At 48.6% G+C, this 17,448-nt stretch overlaps 1 protein-coding gene across 1 annotated transcript in view; it reads right to left on the minus strand.

The window, feature by feature from the left end:
• Positions 1 to 16,522, minus strand: part of CRY2 (cryptochrome circadian regulator 2) — a 29,196-nt gene extending 12,674 nt beyond the window's left edge. The window contains exons 1-6 of the mRNA XM_084895050.1: positions 16,261 to 16,522; positions 7,014 to 7,122; positions 4,504 to 4,646; positions 2,473 to 2,657; positions 1,563 to 1,651; positions 301 to 441 (exon numbers count right to left, since the gene is read on the minus strand). Of these exons, the coding sequence (XP_084751176.1) occupies positions 301 to 441; positions 1,563 to 1,651; positions 2,473 to 2,657; positions 4,504 to 4,646; positions 7,014 to 7,122; positions 16,261 to 16,475 (882 nt within the window). The 5' untranslated portion in view covers positions 16,476 to 16,522. The remainder of the gene's footprint in view (positions 1 to 300; positions 442 to 1,562; positions 1,652 to 2,472; positions 2,658 to 4,503; positions 4,647 to 7,013; positions 7,123 to 16,260) is intronic.
• Between the last annotated feature and the right edge of the window lie 926 nt (positions 16,523 to 17,448).

A 17,448-nucleotide genomic window follows, 5' to 3' on the forward strand; every position in this document is an offset into this window, starting at 1 on the left:
TCTGCCACCTCTATGGACACACTGAGGTCGGCTTTCTGCCTGTCCTGTTCTACTGAGGTACCTCAGTTTTATGTGGATCAGCAGTTTGGGTTGTGCTCAGCTCCGCAGGTTCTTGAATGTGGTCTCTTTCCGACCTTCTCTGACACAATGCTCACTTAAGCCCCTCCAGGATCCACAACCCAGTCCCCACCCCCAGGACTGGAGGCAAGGCCCCTTTTTTGGGTGACTGCATTGCCTGGAAGGCCCTGATCCCAGCTGCCACAACTGGGAGCGGCCGGGCTGCCCTCGCTGTGTGCTCACCTTTTTATACAGGTCCCACAGGCGGTAGTAGAAGAGGCGGCAGGAGAGGCAGCCAAAGCGCAGGTAGGGGCTGAGGCCTGTGGGGCTGGCCAGCAGGGAGTTGGCGTTCATTCGGGGTCTCTCATAGTTGGCAACCCAGGCCTGCATCAAAAGAGAAGGTGAAGAAAGGAAAGGCCTGATGTCACAGAGGAAAAAACCGAGGCACTAGGTGGTTAAGGTCACAGAACAGAAAACCAGGAGCCAGGACTTGAACACTGCACACATTTCACCCCTTTGTGCTAGTAGAAATTTCGATGGGACCACCATTAGACCAAACAATGAGGCCCAAGTTCTTGTCCCAACTCTGCTATTTGACTTGTGGGATGATGGTGCACAAGTTTCCTTTCTCAGCTTCATATCTATTCAATGAGAGCACATTTCCCACCTCCTGAGGATTAAATAAGATGACAGACGTGAGAGAATTCTGTAGGCACAGAATGGTCTGTGATTAAGCAGAAGAAAGGAAAAAAGGCTTCCACTTTAAAGAAAAAAAATATTCCACTCATGTCATGGGACTGCTGAGGCTGCTGCTGCATTGGGGCTATAAACCAGCTGCAGGGAGCAAGAGACGAGGAGCTGACTACTCTGTCATAAGCACCCTAGTGCCAGGGGGTGGGAGCCAGGTGCCAATGGTAAGGAGTGCCTCTGGGACCCTGACCCCTTTCCTTCCCCTTGCTGATTCCCACTTCACTGGGAGGCGTGCCTTTGTTCTCTGTGTCCAAGCAAATAAAAATCCATGCCTTGAAGAGGACCCAGCAAAAGATGGGGGACACATACACACAAAATAATTAACCTTAGGTACTTTCCTGATCCAATACCCTCTTAGGAAGGAGAACAGGCCCACAGATGAAAGAAAGCAATCTAACAAAAGCTTTAGAATCACATCGAATGAGATTTACTCTACCACTTACTGTGTGACTTTAGGCAAGTTTCATAATCTAAGACTTAATATCCTAATCTACAAAATAGGGAGCTGAACACCTGCCTCATAGGGTTTTGGAAAAGATTAAAGTAATGCAAGCAGGTACTTAACCCAGATCTGCTCAGCACAGTGCCCAGCAGGTGGGAAGCACCCACAAATGGTCGCTGCTATGGCCATCGGGAAGACTTTTTATTTTTCAACGACTTTGAGCTGAGAGGCACCAAGACGTGAACCTACCCCATGCTCCCCACTGCATGGGTGCCAGCATCTTAAGTTCTGGGTCTCAGAAACGGGACCATACCTTCCGTTCCAAGTGCTTATCCAGGCGGGCCAGAGCTTCTGTCTCTCCTCCTTGCCAAACAGCTGGGCCAAGTCCTTCAGTGGGGAAACCTACGGGGAGGAGCGGGTCAGAAACCTGGAGGTCAGCCTTTCCAGTGTTGGCTCAGCAGGCACCTTGGTCTGCTCTTTGAGCTTTGTAAGAACTGAACTGTGGGGTTCTTGCTGCTACTGGGGCTGAGGTCATTCTTAACGTTCCAGTGCTTTCTAGGTCATCCTGGTTCTCCTCCCACTGTGACTTTTCCCTCTCCTCTCCCTTGCCTTACCACCCCGGCTACCCTTCCTTCCAGGCGGATGAGAGCAATCCTGGACTACTCGCCCTTTCAGGTTCGCTGACAACTGCAGTATTCAGGTGAGAAAGCTAACTTTGTTCAGATACAAAAAAAGGGGGGGGGGGCGCGTGGAGGGTTTGGGGAGATAGGGGTAAGGGAAAAAGGGTGTTGTAATCAGTAACCCGAGAGACTGAGAGACCCTCCCCTTCAACAGAAGCAATCTTAGCTCTTTTGGTATTGAAAGCCCACCGATGCCAGCACCAGACTGTGCCTACATCATTTGAGAGGGAAAAGTACAAAAAACAGAAGCATCAACTAGAAACATAAGATTATTTATGAGTGAGTGTGTGTGTGTGTGTGTGTGTGTGTGTGTGTGTGTAGATTACTTATGTGTATGAACAGAAAAAAGACCAGTAGGACATATTCCAAAATTAACAGTGGTTACCTCTGAGTGATTGGAAATAGTGATTGTTATCCCCATTTTCATTTTTATGCATTTTCTAAATTGTCTATAATAACATGCATTTCTTTTACTAAGACGAGAAAAAACAATAGGTATTTCACAAAGAAGGAGGCGCTGGCCTAAGAGGCAGGAGCACGTACCCAGCTCCTCCAGGGAGGGCACGCCGTAGGTTTCGTCATGGTTCTCCTGGATCTCGGCCGGGCAGCTCTCCATCTGATGTCTGGTCACGGAGGCCACAGGTTTCTTGGGCAGCTCCATGCGGCTGATGATGGCCTGGAAGCGCTTGTAGGTAAGTGGTGGCTTCTGTCCGTTTAGCTCAATGATCCTGGGAATCCCAAAGTACACTTAACGTCACTCACAGGCCTTTCATTTCAGGTCCCTGCCCACCCAGATAAGAAGAGCCTAGCCCCAGCTGGTTTGGCTCAGCGGATAGAGCATCGGCTTGTAAGACTGAAAGGTCCTGGGTTCGATTCCAATCAAGGACACATGCCTGGGTTTCGGGCTCAATTCCCATTAGGGGGTGTGCAGGAGGCAGTAGATCAGTGATTCTCTCTTATCATTGATGTTTCTAGCTCTCTCTCCCTCTCCCTTCCCATCTTTTTCTTTTTCCCTTTTCTTTTTTAAAAAAGAAGAAGAGCACAGACTTCAAAGGCTTGGAGGGTACCTTTCCTTATCTGCTCATAGGTCCTACCCCTAAGTAGAAAGGAGAGGCAAGGGCAGCTACAATATGTCTCCATTTTACCAAGAGGGAAATGAAGCCCAAAGAGCCGGAATAGGTGCCTCAGGTAAGGGAGCAAGGCAGGGCCAAAGCTGGGACTCAATCCCAGGTTCCCTGGTCGGGTGGAGCAGCCTAAAGACAGACTGACCAGATCTCTCTAATCTCAGAAACATCCCCATTAGCCATCTTGATGCTCGGCCTGGTTGTCCAAGCCATATGAATCCCTGTGGACCTTCCTCTATATCCTGGCAGAGTAAGCCTGAGGAAGTTCTTTGATAAGGGCTGTAAATGTTTTCCTTTGTGGGACAATCATTCCCTTGTCGACCCACATTTTCTAGAACAAAGAGGTGCAGAACAGCCTCTCCCCCCTAAATCAGAGACTGGGGCTGGAGTTATTAACAGCAACAACTAATACTTAAAGGGTATTTTGCAGTATTTTTTCTTTTCCTTTTCTTTTTTCAAAATATATTTTATTGATTTTTTTACAGAGAGGAAGGGAGAGGATGGAGAGCTAGAAACATTGATGAGAGAGAAACATCGACCAGCTGCCTCCTGCACCCCCCCCGCTGGGGATGTGCCTGCAACCAAGGTACATGCCCTTGTCCGGAATCGAACCTGGAACCTTTCAGTCCGCAGGCCGACGCTCTGTCCACTGAGTCGAACCCGTTTCAGCTTGCAGCATTTTTTTCACAAAAAAGAGAAACATAGCTGTACTCAGGTAATAAGAAAAGATATAGGAGAGTGGAGAATTGAGGCTGTTTATATAAAGATGAATTGGGATGGGTTAGAGCCAGATTCCCGGGGCTGTTGTTGGCCAAGAAGCAGCTTACGCAAACCAACTGGCTGGGTGAGTTCATTTCTCAGTTCGGCTCTCCCTCTCCTCCGCTAGAGGAGATCTGAGGCTGGCTGCAGGCCCTGCAGTACCTCCCCACTCCTCCGCACATGGCAGGAGGAGGAGTTCCACACCCAGCACCTCCTCCAGAGAGCTCAGCTCACGTGCAGAGCTGTGTGACCGGCCATCTGGCAGCTACCCACTGGGTTGGAGAGAGGGAGGTGGGGAGAAGCAGTGCTGGCTTGGCAGCAACAGCAGCAGCAGGAGGGTGACAGCTCTGCAGGGAAGTGGAGGAAAGGGTTTCCTCCTAGGATCTCTGAAAGCACAGAGGCCTGTCCCCAGGGAAAGAGGCCACTCTAGTTATCAGCTCTCTGCAGGGATCGCTAAATGTCTGACCTGGAAAACCAGATAGTCCGGGGAGCCCAGGGAACTTGTACCGGGTGCAGAAACTGGACGTCTAAGAACAGAGATCCTACGGGAGTGGTAACATTTGTGTCCACTGAGGTCAGAGGGCAGTAAAACTCCATATGTCATGTATTAGGTGGCTCTATTGCTAAACTGCCCTGAGTTCTGCTCAGCAAGTGCACAAATCACCAACTAACCCTGGGGCCTATCTCTTACCTGTCCAGGTCATAGAGAGTATGAGAGTTCTCAGTCACCACCTCCACACCAGCCTCCTTGGCCATCTTCATGATGGCGGCATCCCGCTCTTTCCCAAAAGGTTCAGAGTCATATTCAAAGGTCAAACGGGTCACTCCCCATTCCTGTGGAGAAAGAATCTGTTACACGAAACACTGTGTGGGGAGGAGGGGGAAGGTGGGTGCTGGGAGCTCAGAGCAAGTCTGGAGACCTGTCAGAATGGGCTGCAGAACACCCTAGGGACAGTGATTTGAACTGGAAAGTAAACCACGCGAGGTTCACAAGGTTTGAGGACAGGCTTTTGAGGTGAGGCCAATGGCACAGCAGCTCTGGAGCCGGAGGCTAGTGGTCTCTGTGCAATCAGGAGAGGTGGGTAGCCCTGTGCACTTGCTGTATCCTTGCGGTAGGAGAATGCAGCAGGAAGCTAGAAATACATTGCTCTCAGGGGAGCCCTGTCCCAGCAAGAGGCACTGACTCACTGGTGGAGACAGCGGAGGATGGGATTGCCTCCTCCCTCCTGCTCGGCAGGCCTTTCCCAGAGCTCCTCCCAGCCCTGCAAACTCCTGGCCTAGTTTTCTTGGCAGACTTGTACTATGTGTAGTGTTCTAATGGTTTCCACAGCAACACTCCCGAGGCCAGCAGCAAACAGAGCTAATAAACCCCAGCTCTCAGAGTCGGGGAGGAGGAACAAGCCTTAGTCCAGAGGTCACAGAAATCAAACCAGTCAGGCCACATGTTAAAAAAAGAAAAGAAGGGAATTCTTTTCTAAGTATGAACTTTTTTTCTGATAGAAATTTCTAGATTTCCTAGCAATGTTGAAAGAAAGCTTGCCATGTGAACGGTTGTACAGATAACCCACAGAGCATGCAACTTAGCAAAATAAAAACCATAGTCTAACCAAAGTCTCTGGTCATGGTGTATTAAAACTGTCAACCCTTTGGGGCAAATGTCCTGCCATGGACAGGCTGGCCTGGTCCTGACTCAGTCCTGCCTGGGTTGTGGGTCCTGAGCAGGGTGGGTTATCCTTGTCCAAGGATAACAGCACTAAACATTTATGAAACCCTACTGTGAGCCAAGTACCAGGCTTAGCAGTTCATACAGATTACATTGTTAAAAACTCATTACCTTGTAGATAACAGTGAAGTGCTATTAGATGAACCTTCTCTAAGAAGCCTTTCTTGACTTTCTCCTTCAATATGATTCTCCTGCACCTTGCTCTTTTCCATCACAGCGTTTATTATATGGGAGTGAGGTTGCCCATTACCTATCTGTTTACCCCATTAGAGTGTGAATTCTCAGAGCAGAAACCATGCTGTCTCATTCATCATTACCCTAGTGCCTAGTATGGGGCGCAGTACATAGGAGAAGATCAATCGATATTCTTTGAATGACTGATCTGTGTTTCTGGGCTGTGCTAGGTTGGCCTTAGTATTGCTGGAAGAGAGGAGGACGATGCAGAGAGAGATGAGTGGCAAATGCTTAATGGTGTGGACGTTAAGAACACAACTTTGAGTCAGGGAGCCTGGGCTCGAATCCTAGATCACCATTTCCCAGCTTCCTGACCATGAAGTTACAGTTTCCTCATCTGTACAGGAGGGAGGGCAGCACTTCCCTCTTGGGCTGCTGTGAAAAATAAATGAATTAACGTATGTAAAGCACTTACATAAAACAGTGCCTGAGTCATACTCAGCCCTGAATGGAAGGTGGCTATTATCAACACGGCGTGCTCTGTATATGTGCGTTTGTGGGGAGGTGACGTGAATGATTAAGTGTTTACTGAGCTGCTTGCCTGGACGTTAAACCTTTCCTCCCGTCTTGTCCCCCAGAAAGAGGAGGAAGGAAGTTGGGTGGAGAGGGGCCTAAAAACAATGCGGGTGCTGAGGATGAGGGGAGACTACCCTAGAGCCCTCTGTCCAGGAGTACTTTTGCCTCTGTTTGGACTTTAAAATGAGCTTTGTAAAGGGACTGGGGGAGAAGGAGAAATGGGCTGGCTATCTGATATAGCAAAAAGGCCTGTGTGGTACCCACTTGAGGATGTGATCAGCCACTTACCCCGGGGGAAGCAGAGAAGCTCCCTCAGAAAGGCTGCCTCTTTTCCCAACTAGCAGAGCAAAGAAAGACAGGAAACGCGCCCCTTGCTGAACAGGAAACCTCACCCTCAAACTCCTGGCGTGGGAAGAGCTCTAATAAATCTTGCAGGCTTGAGCCAAGGAAACATCCACGGAAGCATCCGGGGTGGAATAACTTGCCACATCCCATGTCTGGACTGAGCTGGGAACTTTCCAACAAGACACTGGTTACACCGAATTTTTTCCTTAACACAGTTTCATTCTGTCGGCAAGCTGACCGGCTGCCTTTGTTCCAACTCCTCCACCAGCGGTCAGACCAGCCCTGACTGTTTCCATTTCCTCGGTCACTATCATCTCTTTTAGTTTGGGGAAAACCCTAGGGAGCAGACTCTCACTGTCTTCTCTCAGACTCTGCGCACTTACCTTGAATAGCCTTGGGAACACGTCCGCTGGCTGGCCCCGGACTACAAACAGGCGCGAGTTCAGTTTCCTTAAGCTTGTGTCCAGATCTTCCAGAGACTGAAGTAAGAACCTGCAGAGCCCACAGAGGCCTTGTTAGTGGTGACATCATACAGAGTGGCTCTCTTTCCTAACCAAGCAGAAGAAGCTGGCCCACTGTTTATGCCAAACAAGTAGCATCATTAGTACCAGGACCGAGAGACCTAGGGTTTAGGTCAACAGTGATATTGTAGGAGATCAACTGAAATCCTGGTTTTGCCCCCTACTAGCCACATGACTTTAGGCAGTTACTGAACCTCTTTAGCTCTTTTTCTAACCTTAGTGCCTCTTTAACATCAACTATAGAATTGTTAAAAAAGGAAAATCAAATAATTCATGAAAAACATTTAATACAGTGCCCGGCATAAAGAAAACCTGGATTAAAGCTGCCCTTCTACTCTTGTTTCTCTGTGATCAGAAGCAAGTCACCTCTTCCCTCAGGCCCTGTGTGTACATATCCACTCATCACAGGGCTATGAGAATAAAGGAGAACAGATGAGAAAGCCGTCAGAAAAACAAGTGCAATCGTGCAGTAGGGAATGCTGAGGTGCTATTAGCAGACTCTGCATTAGCTCTGAAAATCCTACCTACGGGTCGCACAGATGTCCTGCCTTCTGCAGCCATGCTTTGGGCTGTGTGCATGTCTACTGCCACAGCCCCACAGCCTGGGCAGGGTCCCCACTTCCCAGGGTTCTGTTTGGCAGGTGGTTCACTTTCCAGGGTTCTGGCCACCAGGTTCTCATCCAGAGGGAAAAGGCCTTAGAAGGTACCCCTTTACAGGATATCCTCGCATGCTTTTGGGGATGGAGATTGGGTTGGGGTAAGAAAGTCCAGATACTCAAGTCACCTAACCTGAGCTCTGGATCATCAAGGGGAAAGGAAAAAAATTAACATTTGTTAAATGCTTTCAGAGGTTTAAATTTTTTTATTATTTATTTATTTATTTATTTATTGTTAATTCTCACTTGAGGATATTTTTTCATATTTTTTTATTTTTTAGAGAGAGCTGGAGAGAGGGAAAGACAGAGAGAATCATCAATGAGAGAGATGTTTGGTTGCCTTCTGCATGTGCCCTGACCAGGGTCTGAGCCGGGGAGGAGCCTGCAACTAAGGTACATGCCTTTGATTGGAATGGAATCTAACCTGGGACCCTTTTGTCCACAGACCAAACCAGCTAGGGCTAAAATTTTTTTATATGACCACAGAATCAATTTTCTGAAAAATTCCATCAATATATCTTATGTTTTTTTCACTTTTAAATAAAATGAAATTAACATTTTAAACAGATAGCAATACATATAGTTCAAAGTTCAAGGCACAAAAGGGTACAAAGTAAAAAGTTCCTCCCCCTGAGTACCTAGGAATTTAATTTCTCTCCCCAAAGGTGACCAATGTTATCAATGTTATTATATAATTGACTTGCATTTTAAGAGTTTTCTTTTTTAATTCCCTCAACATATTTTGAAGGGAAATATTATCCTCTTTATAGATGAGGAAAATGAGACACAGAGAGGGTAATTAATTTGCTTAAGATCACAATTATTAAGTGACAAAGCTGTGATTGGAGATTGTCGGTCAAACAGTTTTCTTCTCTGTCCCCCATTTCTAAGGCTTCTGAGTGACACAAACACCGCTCCAGGAGCTGAGATTCTGCAGGCCCTCGTGAGTTTGGAGTCCCTCTCTCCGACAAACACAAACCTGGCTATAGGCAATGCACTGACATTCTGATCTTCCTCAGGAACTAAGCCCTGACCGGCCAAACTCCTGTTATCTACCCCTTAGCATCTGCCACCCAATTCTGACAACAATGGGAATCACCAGATTTTATTTTGAGCACAGCAAAGCCCTGTGTCTCTGTGCCAGCACATCACAGACCCCAACTATAGACACATGGTTGGGGTAAGGAACTCCAGATACACAGCAACTGTTCCTAGGCTGCCAACTGGAACCCGCCCTCGCTGCTGCCTCTGATGTCACCAGGCAGCACTCCCACAGGGTGAATGCCACAGGCCCACATTCCAGCAGGAGCTGAGTCCAAAGCATCATCCTAGACAGACAGCGTGCAGAGACCCTGCGCGGGCTTGTGATGGGAGACGGATCCCCACGGGGTTGCGATGGGAGACTGGCTGAACGGTGTGTATGAAAAGCCAAAGCCCTGCCTCTGTGAATTTCTGTTTTTGAAAAGCTGACACCCTCAGAAAGGAAAGCTGAGAGATGAGTGACGCACTTGCACTGGCCTCCTCCCAAACCTCACCACTCCTCTCGGGAGGAAAATAAGAAAACCACGTACACAGCCTCATGCCACCTGAAACCTGGGCCCTGCCACACAGAATGCCTAGAGATAACTGGTGACAAATTACATATTACACAACCCCAGGACAGACTGTCCTCTGTCTGGGGCTCCCAGGGATTTCCTTGCCATGCACTTTGGGGGCCTCTCCCTTCACAGTCCACCAGGTCGCCTAGGACTTTCACTGGAAGATGTAAATAAGGCTGATATGCAATTTTGAAAGCCATCTTCTAGCACCTTCTATAGAATTTTATTTCTAGACTTCATGTAATAAAGAAGAGATTCCTGGCAATATCTCTCAAGTACAGATAACCTCATGAGAGTCCTCTTCATCTTTGACAAGAGATATCTATAGCTGAGGCAAGGAGCAGAAGGCCCAACTCTGCTAATAACGATGATAATAGCAACAATGAACATTTAAGGAGCATTTTCAATAAATGAAGCACTATTCTACTTGTGTTACATACATGACCTCATTTTACAGATGAGAAAACAGGCAACAAAGAGAGTAAGTAATTTGCCCAACTCAGACCTAAATAAATGGGTTAGCATCTACCTTCTTAACCACCAGGCTCCGCTGTCTCTTGCCAGGACTCACTGTCTGAGCACTGACTGCCCAGGTATGCTGCAAAAGACCTTTGCTCCTCTGAGGATCAACATTGTGACCCATCCAGAAACTTGATGAAATGCAGACTGTCAAAAGCTCCATCCCAGACCTCCAGGATCAGAATCTGCATTTTAGCAAGATCCCTGATAAATCCTTTGCACATGTGAGTTTCAGAAGCACTGTTCTAGAAAACAGAACCTGACTCCTAGCTCTGTTTATAAGGTGCCTTTCTTCTCTTCTCATTTGTTCCTACTAAACTTTCTCTCTTTGGATCCTGGTTTCTGCCTCCGCTTTGGCATTCTAGAAATATTATTTTCAAGTCCCTCTTTCACCAAGCCTTGCAGGGCTCCTCCAGAAAGGGAGGCCTCAGGATGGCCCCTATAGGAGGAAACAAGCCTCAAGGAACCCCAGCCTTCAGGCAGCTATAGCACCCCCTTTGAGGCTTGCCAGGTGACAGCTTTGCATAACACCAAAGGAACCCGGAGCAGTGCTGCTACTGGGCAAATGCTCATGGGGGCAGGTGTGCACAAAGAAGCTTCGGCCTTCTGTGCTCCCTTAGAGCCTTCTCTCCACCTGGCCAGTTTCTCTTTATTTCAGTGAGGGGGTTGCTTTAAAGAAAACTGGTCTGGGCTTTGGAGATGGCAGTGCTTGGGCTGGTAGCTCACCCTTGGCAGCTCCAAGCTGAGCTCACATGGCCAAAATTCAGGGCACATGGACCTGTGCGCGCAGTTAAAGCTCACCCTTTGGATCAGACATGTGCAACTGAATTACATTACATAAAGGCTCTGGAGCCAGAGGCAGACAGCATGGAGAAAACCAAATTGGCATTTCCAAAAATATAGAGAGGACCCAGTAATTCATGACTCCAAGGGGCAAGCCCTTTAGATAAGACATTCAGATCCTCGGGCTGAGAATGAGACAAGCAGATATTTAAGGGAGGCCTTCCTAGAGATGGCAGATTCTGTTGGTGTTGCCAGGGTTAAGCCCCACGTTGGGCACCATTAATGCTGGGGTTCTTGTCGCAACATTAAGAAGGGGTTCAGCAAACGAGAAAGGCTGTGTATAGATCAAGCAGGAGTCCAGAGACAAAAGATAGTCTTGAAAGGCATTGGGGGTCAGAGGAGCTTCAGCTAAAGAAGCTAAAGACTCTGTCTCAGGACCCTGTGCTTTTTATTAACACAATTTGCCTAATGCAAGGTGGAGATAATATACTTTTAAGGGTAGAGTTTCAAAGGGAAGGGTTTACAGAAGCATTGTCAGATTGGAGAATAGTTTACAGCTGTTCAGGTGTTTGGCCAACAGGAGGCAATAAGATGTTGATGGAGATATCTGAGCTCTCTGGCAGTTAACAAACATCCTATTCAGGTTTTGGGGAGATGCTTTTTAGCTGTTCCACGTGACTCAGCCCTTGTTGAGCCCCCAAGCTTCATCAACCTTTTGATAAAACTCTTGTAATTATGACATTGTTAATAGGAGGAGAGAGAATGATAGTGAATTCTGTTTTGGGACCAGGTCACACTGGATCAAGTTTCTCTGCTTCAAGCTATGTTTTTGTAACTACGATGATATAAGCTCACTCAATCTGGATACAGAGAATATTAATAGACATTAATTTCTCCTAAGTAAGATAACATATATTTTTATATTTTATTGATTTTTTACAGAGATTAAGGGAGAGGGATAGAGAGCTAGAAACATCGATCAGCTGCCTCCTTCCCTCCCGCCCCCCCACTCACACACACACACACACACACACACACACACACTGGGGATGTGCCCGCAACCAACGTACATATCCTTGACTGGAATCGAACCTGGGACCCTTCAGTCCGCAGGCCGACACTCTATCCACTGAGCCAAACCCATTTTGGCAGTAAAAGAGTTTATTGAGCCAAAACCGGTTTGGCTCAGTGGTAGAGCATTGGTCTGCGGACTGAGGGGTCCCGGGTTCGATTCTGGTCAGGGGCATGTGCATTGGTTGCGAGCCCATCCCTGGTGCGGGGTGTGCAGGAGGCAGCTGGTCGATGTTTCTCTCCCATTGACGTTTCTGGCTATCTCTCTCCCTTCCTCTCTGTAAAAAATCAATAAAATATATATTTTAAAAAAAAAGAGTTTATTGATCCCACAGAAAGGATAACACAAACTCACAACCCATACCACAGATTGATCTCTAAGTATCACTCAGGTAAAAATATACTCATTCTTTCCTAATTGCAAGAGAAAGATGAAGGTGAATCTTTTCATCTCTTTTTACAAATGAAAACATTTCCTCAGCAGTAGAATCTTAAAGTGACATGCTCAGTACCAGTGCAAATGGCTCAGAGAAAAACAAATTTTCCAAGCAACAGACTATGGTTCTTAATCCCCTTCTTGCTGACTGAATTCCAGGGAAGAACCACCCACATCGCTGACGGCCCAGCAGTGCTGGAAAGAGAGACACATTGTTCTCACTGGGCATTCTCGGGAATTTGCAGTTTACTTCATTTATTAATTCTGAGCCATGTGGGCTGACACTCTATTTCTACCTCTGTCCCAAAAGCTCCTGAATGCAGGTGCAGCACAGAGCCAGGGAGAAAATGACTTAAATAAAAAGTGAGATGAATTGTTGCCAGCACATACCTAAGTTGCATTAGGGAGAGAAAGGTAGCTTACAAGGGTCTATTTTGAGTATCTATTTTTAAATCTAGAAGCTGCTCACAGCCCATCTTCTCTCCCCCCCCCCTCCCTCCTATTCTTTTGTCCTCACTGCAGTACCTCTTTACAGATGCATGGCAAAGGGCTGCCATGGCTGGATGGCCCAGTTGGTTGGAGCATCATCTTGGACACCAAGAGGTTTTGGATTCAATCCCTGGGCCAGGGCACATACAGGAGGCAATTAATAGATGTTTCTTTCCTCTCTCTCTCTCTCAAATCAATAAACATACCCTCGGGTGAGAATTAATCAATAAAAAGGCTATAAAGGATTTAGCCAACAAGTGCTCAACCAAAGAAAGTCCCAAGACACAGCTACAATTAGCTCAAAAGCTTCCCACTACCACCAAGGCAAGGAGTATGCTGGTCCTTTTCCTATACTAATAAATACACGTATTTCTTGGTTGTCTGTCTCTGTCTTCTTTTACTCTTAGGAAGTGCCATTCATGGTTATTTTAATCTGATTCATCTGCCCAAAATGCTGTGAAGGAGGCAGTGTAGGAGGTGCAGGAGGACAAGAGACATTGTAACACCGTCCCCAGCTCCCCCCACCCCCACCCCTTGCAGATGGCCCAGGTTCCATCCTTTCTAAGCAGGCTTCTCAGAGGCAGCAGCTGAATGTTTGCAGAGCTAGGTCGGCATGCTGCAGCACAATCCTCCCAGACCACTCCCAGATCCAGAAATAGCCACCGGAAGATTCGCACACTGCAGCTATGCAGAGGTACTGCGGGCTCCCGCACTCTCCCAACCCCCAACCGTGTGCATAAAGTAGCCTGCAGCTCTGCCCTCCATCTGGTTATGGGAGCAGAGAGTGTGGTTAGGTGGGGGTAGCAGGAGTGTTTCCAGGCCCAGGAGCAGTTATCATATTCGACTTGCTTTGAATTATTTCACCTGTTTCTTCTGAATGCCAAAACTAAAGACTTCCTGCCAATGCACTGCGACATGTACCAAGTTGCAGGGCTCAATGTGTGGTTCTCTAATGCGGTGCTTCTCAGGCTTTGCTGCACATGAGAGCCTTAAAAACCCTAGTGCCCAGGCCATAATCTAGAACAATTAGGTCGGAATTGGGGGGAGAAGGAGCCCAGGCAACTTTTAAGGATTCCCCAGTGATTCCTATGTGCAGCAAGACTGCTCTAGTTCATCCTGTTTTTATTTATTTCATGACATTTAGTTCCACTAACTTATAGTTGTTTACTTGTCTTCGTCCATTAAAATGTTGGCTCCAGAGCTCTGGACACCACAATGCTTGTTCCCCGCTGTGTCCCTAGTAGCATCTAGAGCAGTGTTTCATACTCATTAATTGCTCAATTAATATCTGCATTGCTGCACATCTCTGACTGGACTCAGGCATCAACTGCTATCTATATCCTTTTCTCTTTTCAGTGGCTGGAAAGCACAACCACAAAAGGGTCACACACAAAAATCCATAAATACCTTATTCCTAGCAAATCTGAATTTAATCAGCATTTTTGTTGTTGAATTTTAAAAATATATATATTTTTATTTATTTCAGAGAAGGGAGAGAGAGATGGAAACACCAATGATGAGAGCCAATCATTGATCAGTTAACTGGCTGCCTCCGGCACACCCCCCACTGGGGATCAAGCCCAACACCTGGTCATGTGCCCTTGACCAGAATCAAACCCAGGACCCTTTAGTCCGAAGGCCAATACTCTAGCCACACAGCTAGAGGCTGTTGTTGATTTCTAACCTCCACTACCACAAAGGAGTAGGCAGTCCTATGCGATAACCCCTACGACCCAATAAAACGAGAAACTCCTTTGTGACAATGAAGCAAGCAGATAGTCTTATTCTATTGACTCTGCTCCAGTTGGCACACTGCCACAAGAAGACAGGCAAAGTCTAAGGCTTGGTTTAATGTCCATGGTAGAGACGGCCGTTTGAGGACTTGTCAAGCCCAAGCTCCTATCTACGGAAACCGGAGCAGAGGCAGAGCAACAGAGCAGGCTGAAAATGGTGTGTGCAGGCTCTCCACGGGGCTAATTTTAGTCATTCCCTCTACATAAGTGGGGCAGGAGGGGGCATCTCATAGACCCACCGTGAGGAGCGCTTACTCTCTTGGAAGGGCACACACCCTGGAGGGGCAAGAATGGTGACCTGAGAGCCACTGTATCCCGGGAATAACCCTGCCTATCGAGGCAACAGGGCCTCAAGCAAACATCCCCCAGAACAATGCAAGCAAACCAAATGACTGCTAAGAGACATTTTAAAGAGAGAATGGCACACGATGTCTCAAAACTGCTTGGTTTTCAACACTGGTTACAGAGAAAACACATCTATCTCAGTCACCCCTTTCCCAGGATTCTGTGGACTCCATCTCCCGGGAGTTATCAAAGAGGGCCTTTGATATCACAGCTTTGCTGCTTCCTATTCTTAGCGCATCAGTTATTAAAAATCTAATCCATAGTGGTTTAACTGTCCTTTAGAACCAATCTAATGAGGAGAGGCAGGAGGAAGTGATACTTTGTTTGGATACTTTTTTTTTTTTTTTAATCCTCACCCAAGGATATTTTTTTCCATTGATTTCTAGAGAGAGCAGAAGGAAGGAGGGGGAAAATGGTGAGGAAAGAGGAGAGGGGTAGAAAGGAGAGGGAGGGAGAGAGAGAGAGAGAGAGAGAGAGAGAGAGAGAGAGAGAGAAACATCGATGAGAGAGAGACACATTGATTGCTTGCCCCCCTCTGTACGCACCCCTGCCTGGGCAGGGGAACCTGCAACCAAAGTTCATTTGTGCCTTTGATCAGGAATCGAACCCGAGACCCTTTGGTCCGAGGGCCGAGGCTCTAACTACTGAGCGACCAGCCAGGACTGGTTCCTTTTTTTTTTTTTTTTTTTTTCCTTTCTTCTAGCAACCTCCTACTGCTCTCAAGCTCAGGACACACTGTGCCTCTCACTGAGTTGTTTATAATAAAGGGGAGACCGGATGGTCTGGCCCTATTTAATGCTAAGCCAGAGTCTCTAGACACCTTCAGAGGCAGGGCAGCCTTGGGGGAGGGAAGCCAGGCTGGGTGAAAGGACACATTCAAACAAACCAGAGGCTTAGAAAGGACCGCCAGGAGCCCAGCAATGGGCTCTTGACTTGAAGAATGCCATCATCTTTGTGCCATAGATTCAGAGGCCGGACCTAACCCTCACACCACACTTCCTATCTCCTTTCCTCCCCTCCCTGAGCGCTAAGAGCGCTGGTGCCCATCACTGGCTACACAGGACCTTGGGCAGGTCAACTCTGTCTCTAAGGCTTACGGAGTCTCACCTGTTACAATGGGGGCCATGACCTCTGTCCCCCAGGAACGTTTGAGGCCCAAAGAGGATCACATACAGCGCGGAAGCCCTTTGTCAGAGGTCCAGCCCGGGGCCACCCTTCCCGGCCATTGGTGCGAGGACTAACTGCTTCCTTGGTCCCGGGTTCTTCTCTGGAACCGGCTCCCTCTCCCGGCCCCACCTCCCTAGGGTCTCCCGGCCGCCTTGGCAGGAACTGGCGGGCAGGACCTCTCCCTCTTGGGGAGCCCCAGAGCCTAGGCTGCGTCCCCCCGAGCCCGCGACTCCCACCCCAGGGCCCCCTCACCTCCATCTATTGATCCCGACAGAGGAAGAGGCCGCGAACCAAGGGTCCAGGATGTACACGCAGCGCACGCAGCGCGCCCCGCGCACGGCCGCCAGCAGCGCCGGGTTGTCGTGGAGCCGAAGCCCCTTGCGGAACCAATGCACCGAGGAGGCGCCCTCCGTGCCGGCCGCCGGCGCCGGGGCCGCCGCCGCCGCCGTCACCGCTGTCGCCGCCATCACCGCCCGGACTGCGCTGGCCACGGCCGCTGGGCCCCTGTCAGAGCCACGGTTCCCGCCCCGCCCAATGACCTATGACGGCGCCGCTCCTCCCCGTGTCCCCGCCCCTCGAGCTCTGAAGAGTCTCTGCCATTGGCTGAGAACCTCCCGCCGGGCCATTGGTCCGCCGGCACCAAGTCAGGCCCCGCCCCCTCACGTTCCCACCATGTGTCCGCGGGCCGGCGGGCAGGGCGCGGGCGGGGAGGGTGACGCAGGCTGCAGCTCCCCGCGGAGATCTGGGCACGGACCTGGCAGAGTCTCCAGGGACAGCGGATCTCTTGTTTGCGTTCTGTTCAAGGCCTGTCGCTGGATGAAGCTGCCTGGACTTGGGCAGGGTGGGGTGGGGGGAGGGTTGGGTTGCTGGAAATGACCTGCAGAACTGACCGCCCTCCGGCCTGAATCACCACGAAATCAAAGTCGTCATTATCTACCGCAATTATATCATTTACAACAGTCTACCACAGCCACCATTTACTGTATTGAGCGCATTTTCTATGCCAAACAACGTGGTAATTTCCTTACATATACTGTCTCATTTACTACTCTCATCCCTTTCCCCAACTGATGAACAGAGTATGACGTAACCTGTACCTGAAGCACGGACATTCCTGAACTCCTAACCAGGCACCTTAAATGGATTGTACATTGAACCACCAATCAGCACCTGCCAAATACCCTAAGCCCCCCATTCCTAAATCCCTAAGTGCCTAATCCTGTCCCTTATATGAAGCCACCAATCAGAGAGTGCTGAGTACACTAAGCCCCATTTCTTCCCTTTCCTCCCCTCAAAAGGCGTGCTCACCCCTGCACGTGTGCTCTCTTTCTTTGCAAGGCAGCCCGGCAGGGTCCTTCTCCTCTAATAAAGCCTGTGTCCTGGTCTCTGGCCCTCTGTCTCATCTTTCAATCCCAGGCCAGTTGCATTCATTCAACAAAG

Source organism: Pipistrellus hanaki (assembly GCF_964339955.1).
Source record: "Pipistrellus hanaki genome assembly, chromosome: 9".
NCBI classification, from domain to species: Eukaryota; Metazoa; Chordata; class Mammalia; order Chiroptera; family Vespertilionidae; genus Pipistrellus; species Pipistrellus hanaki.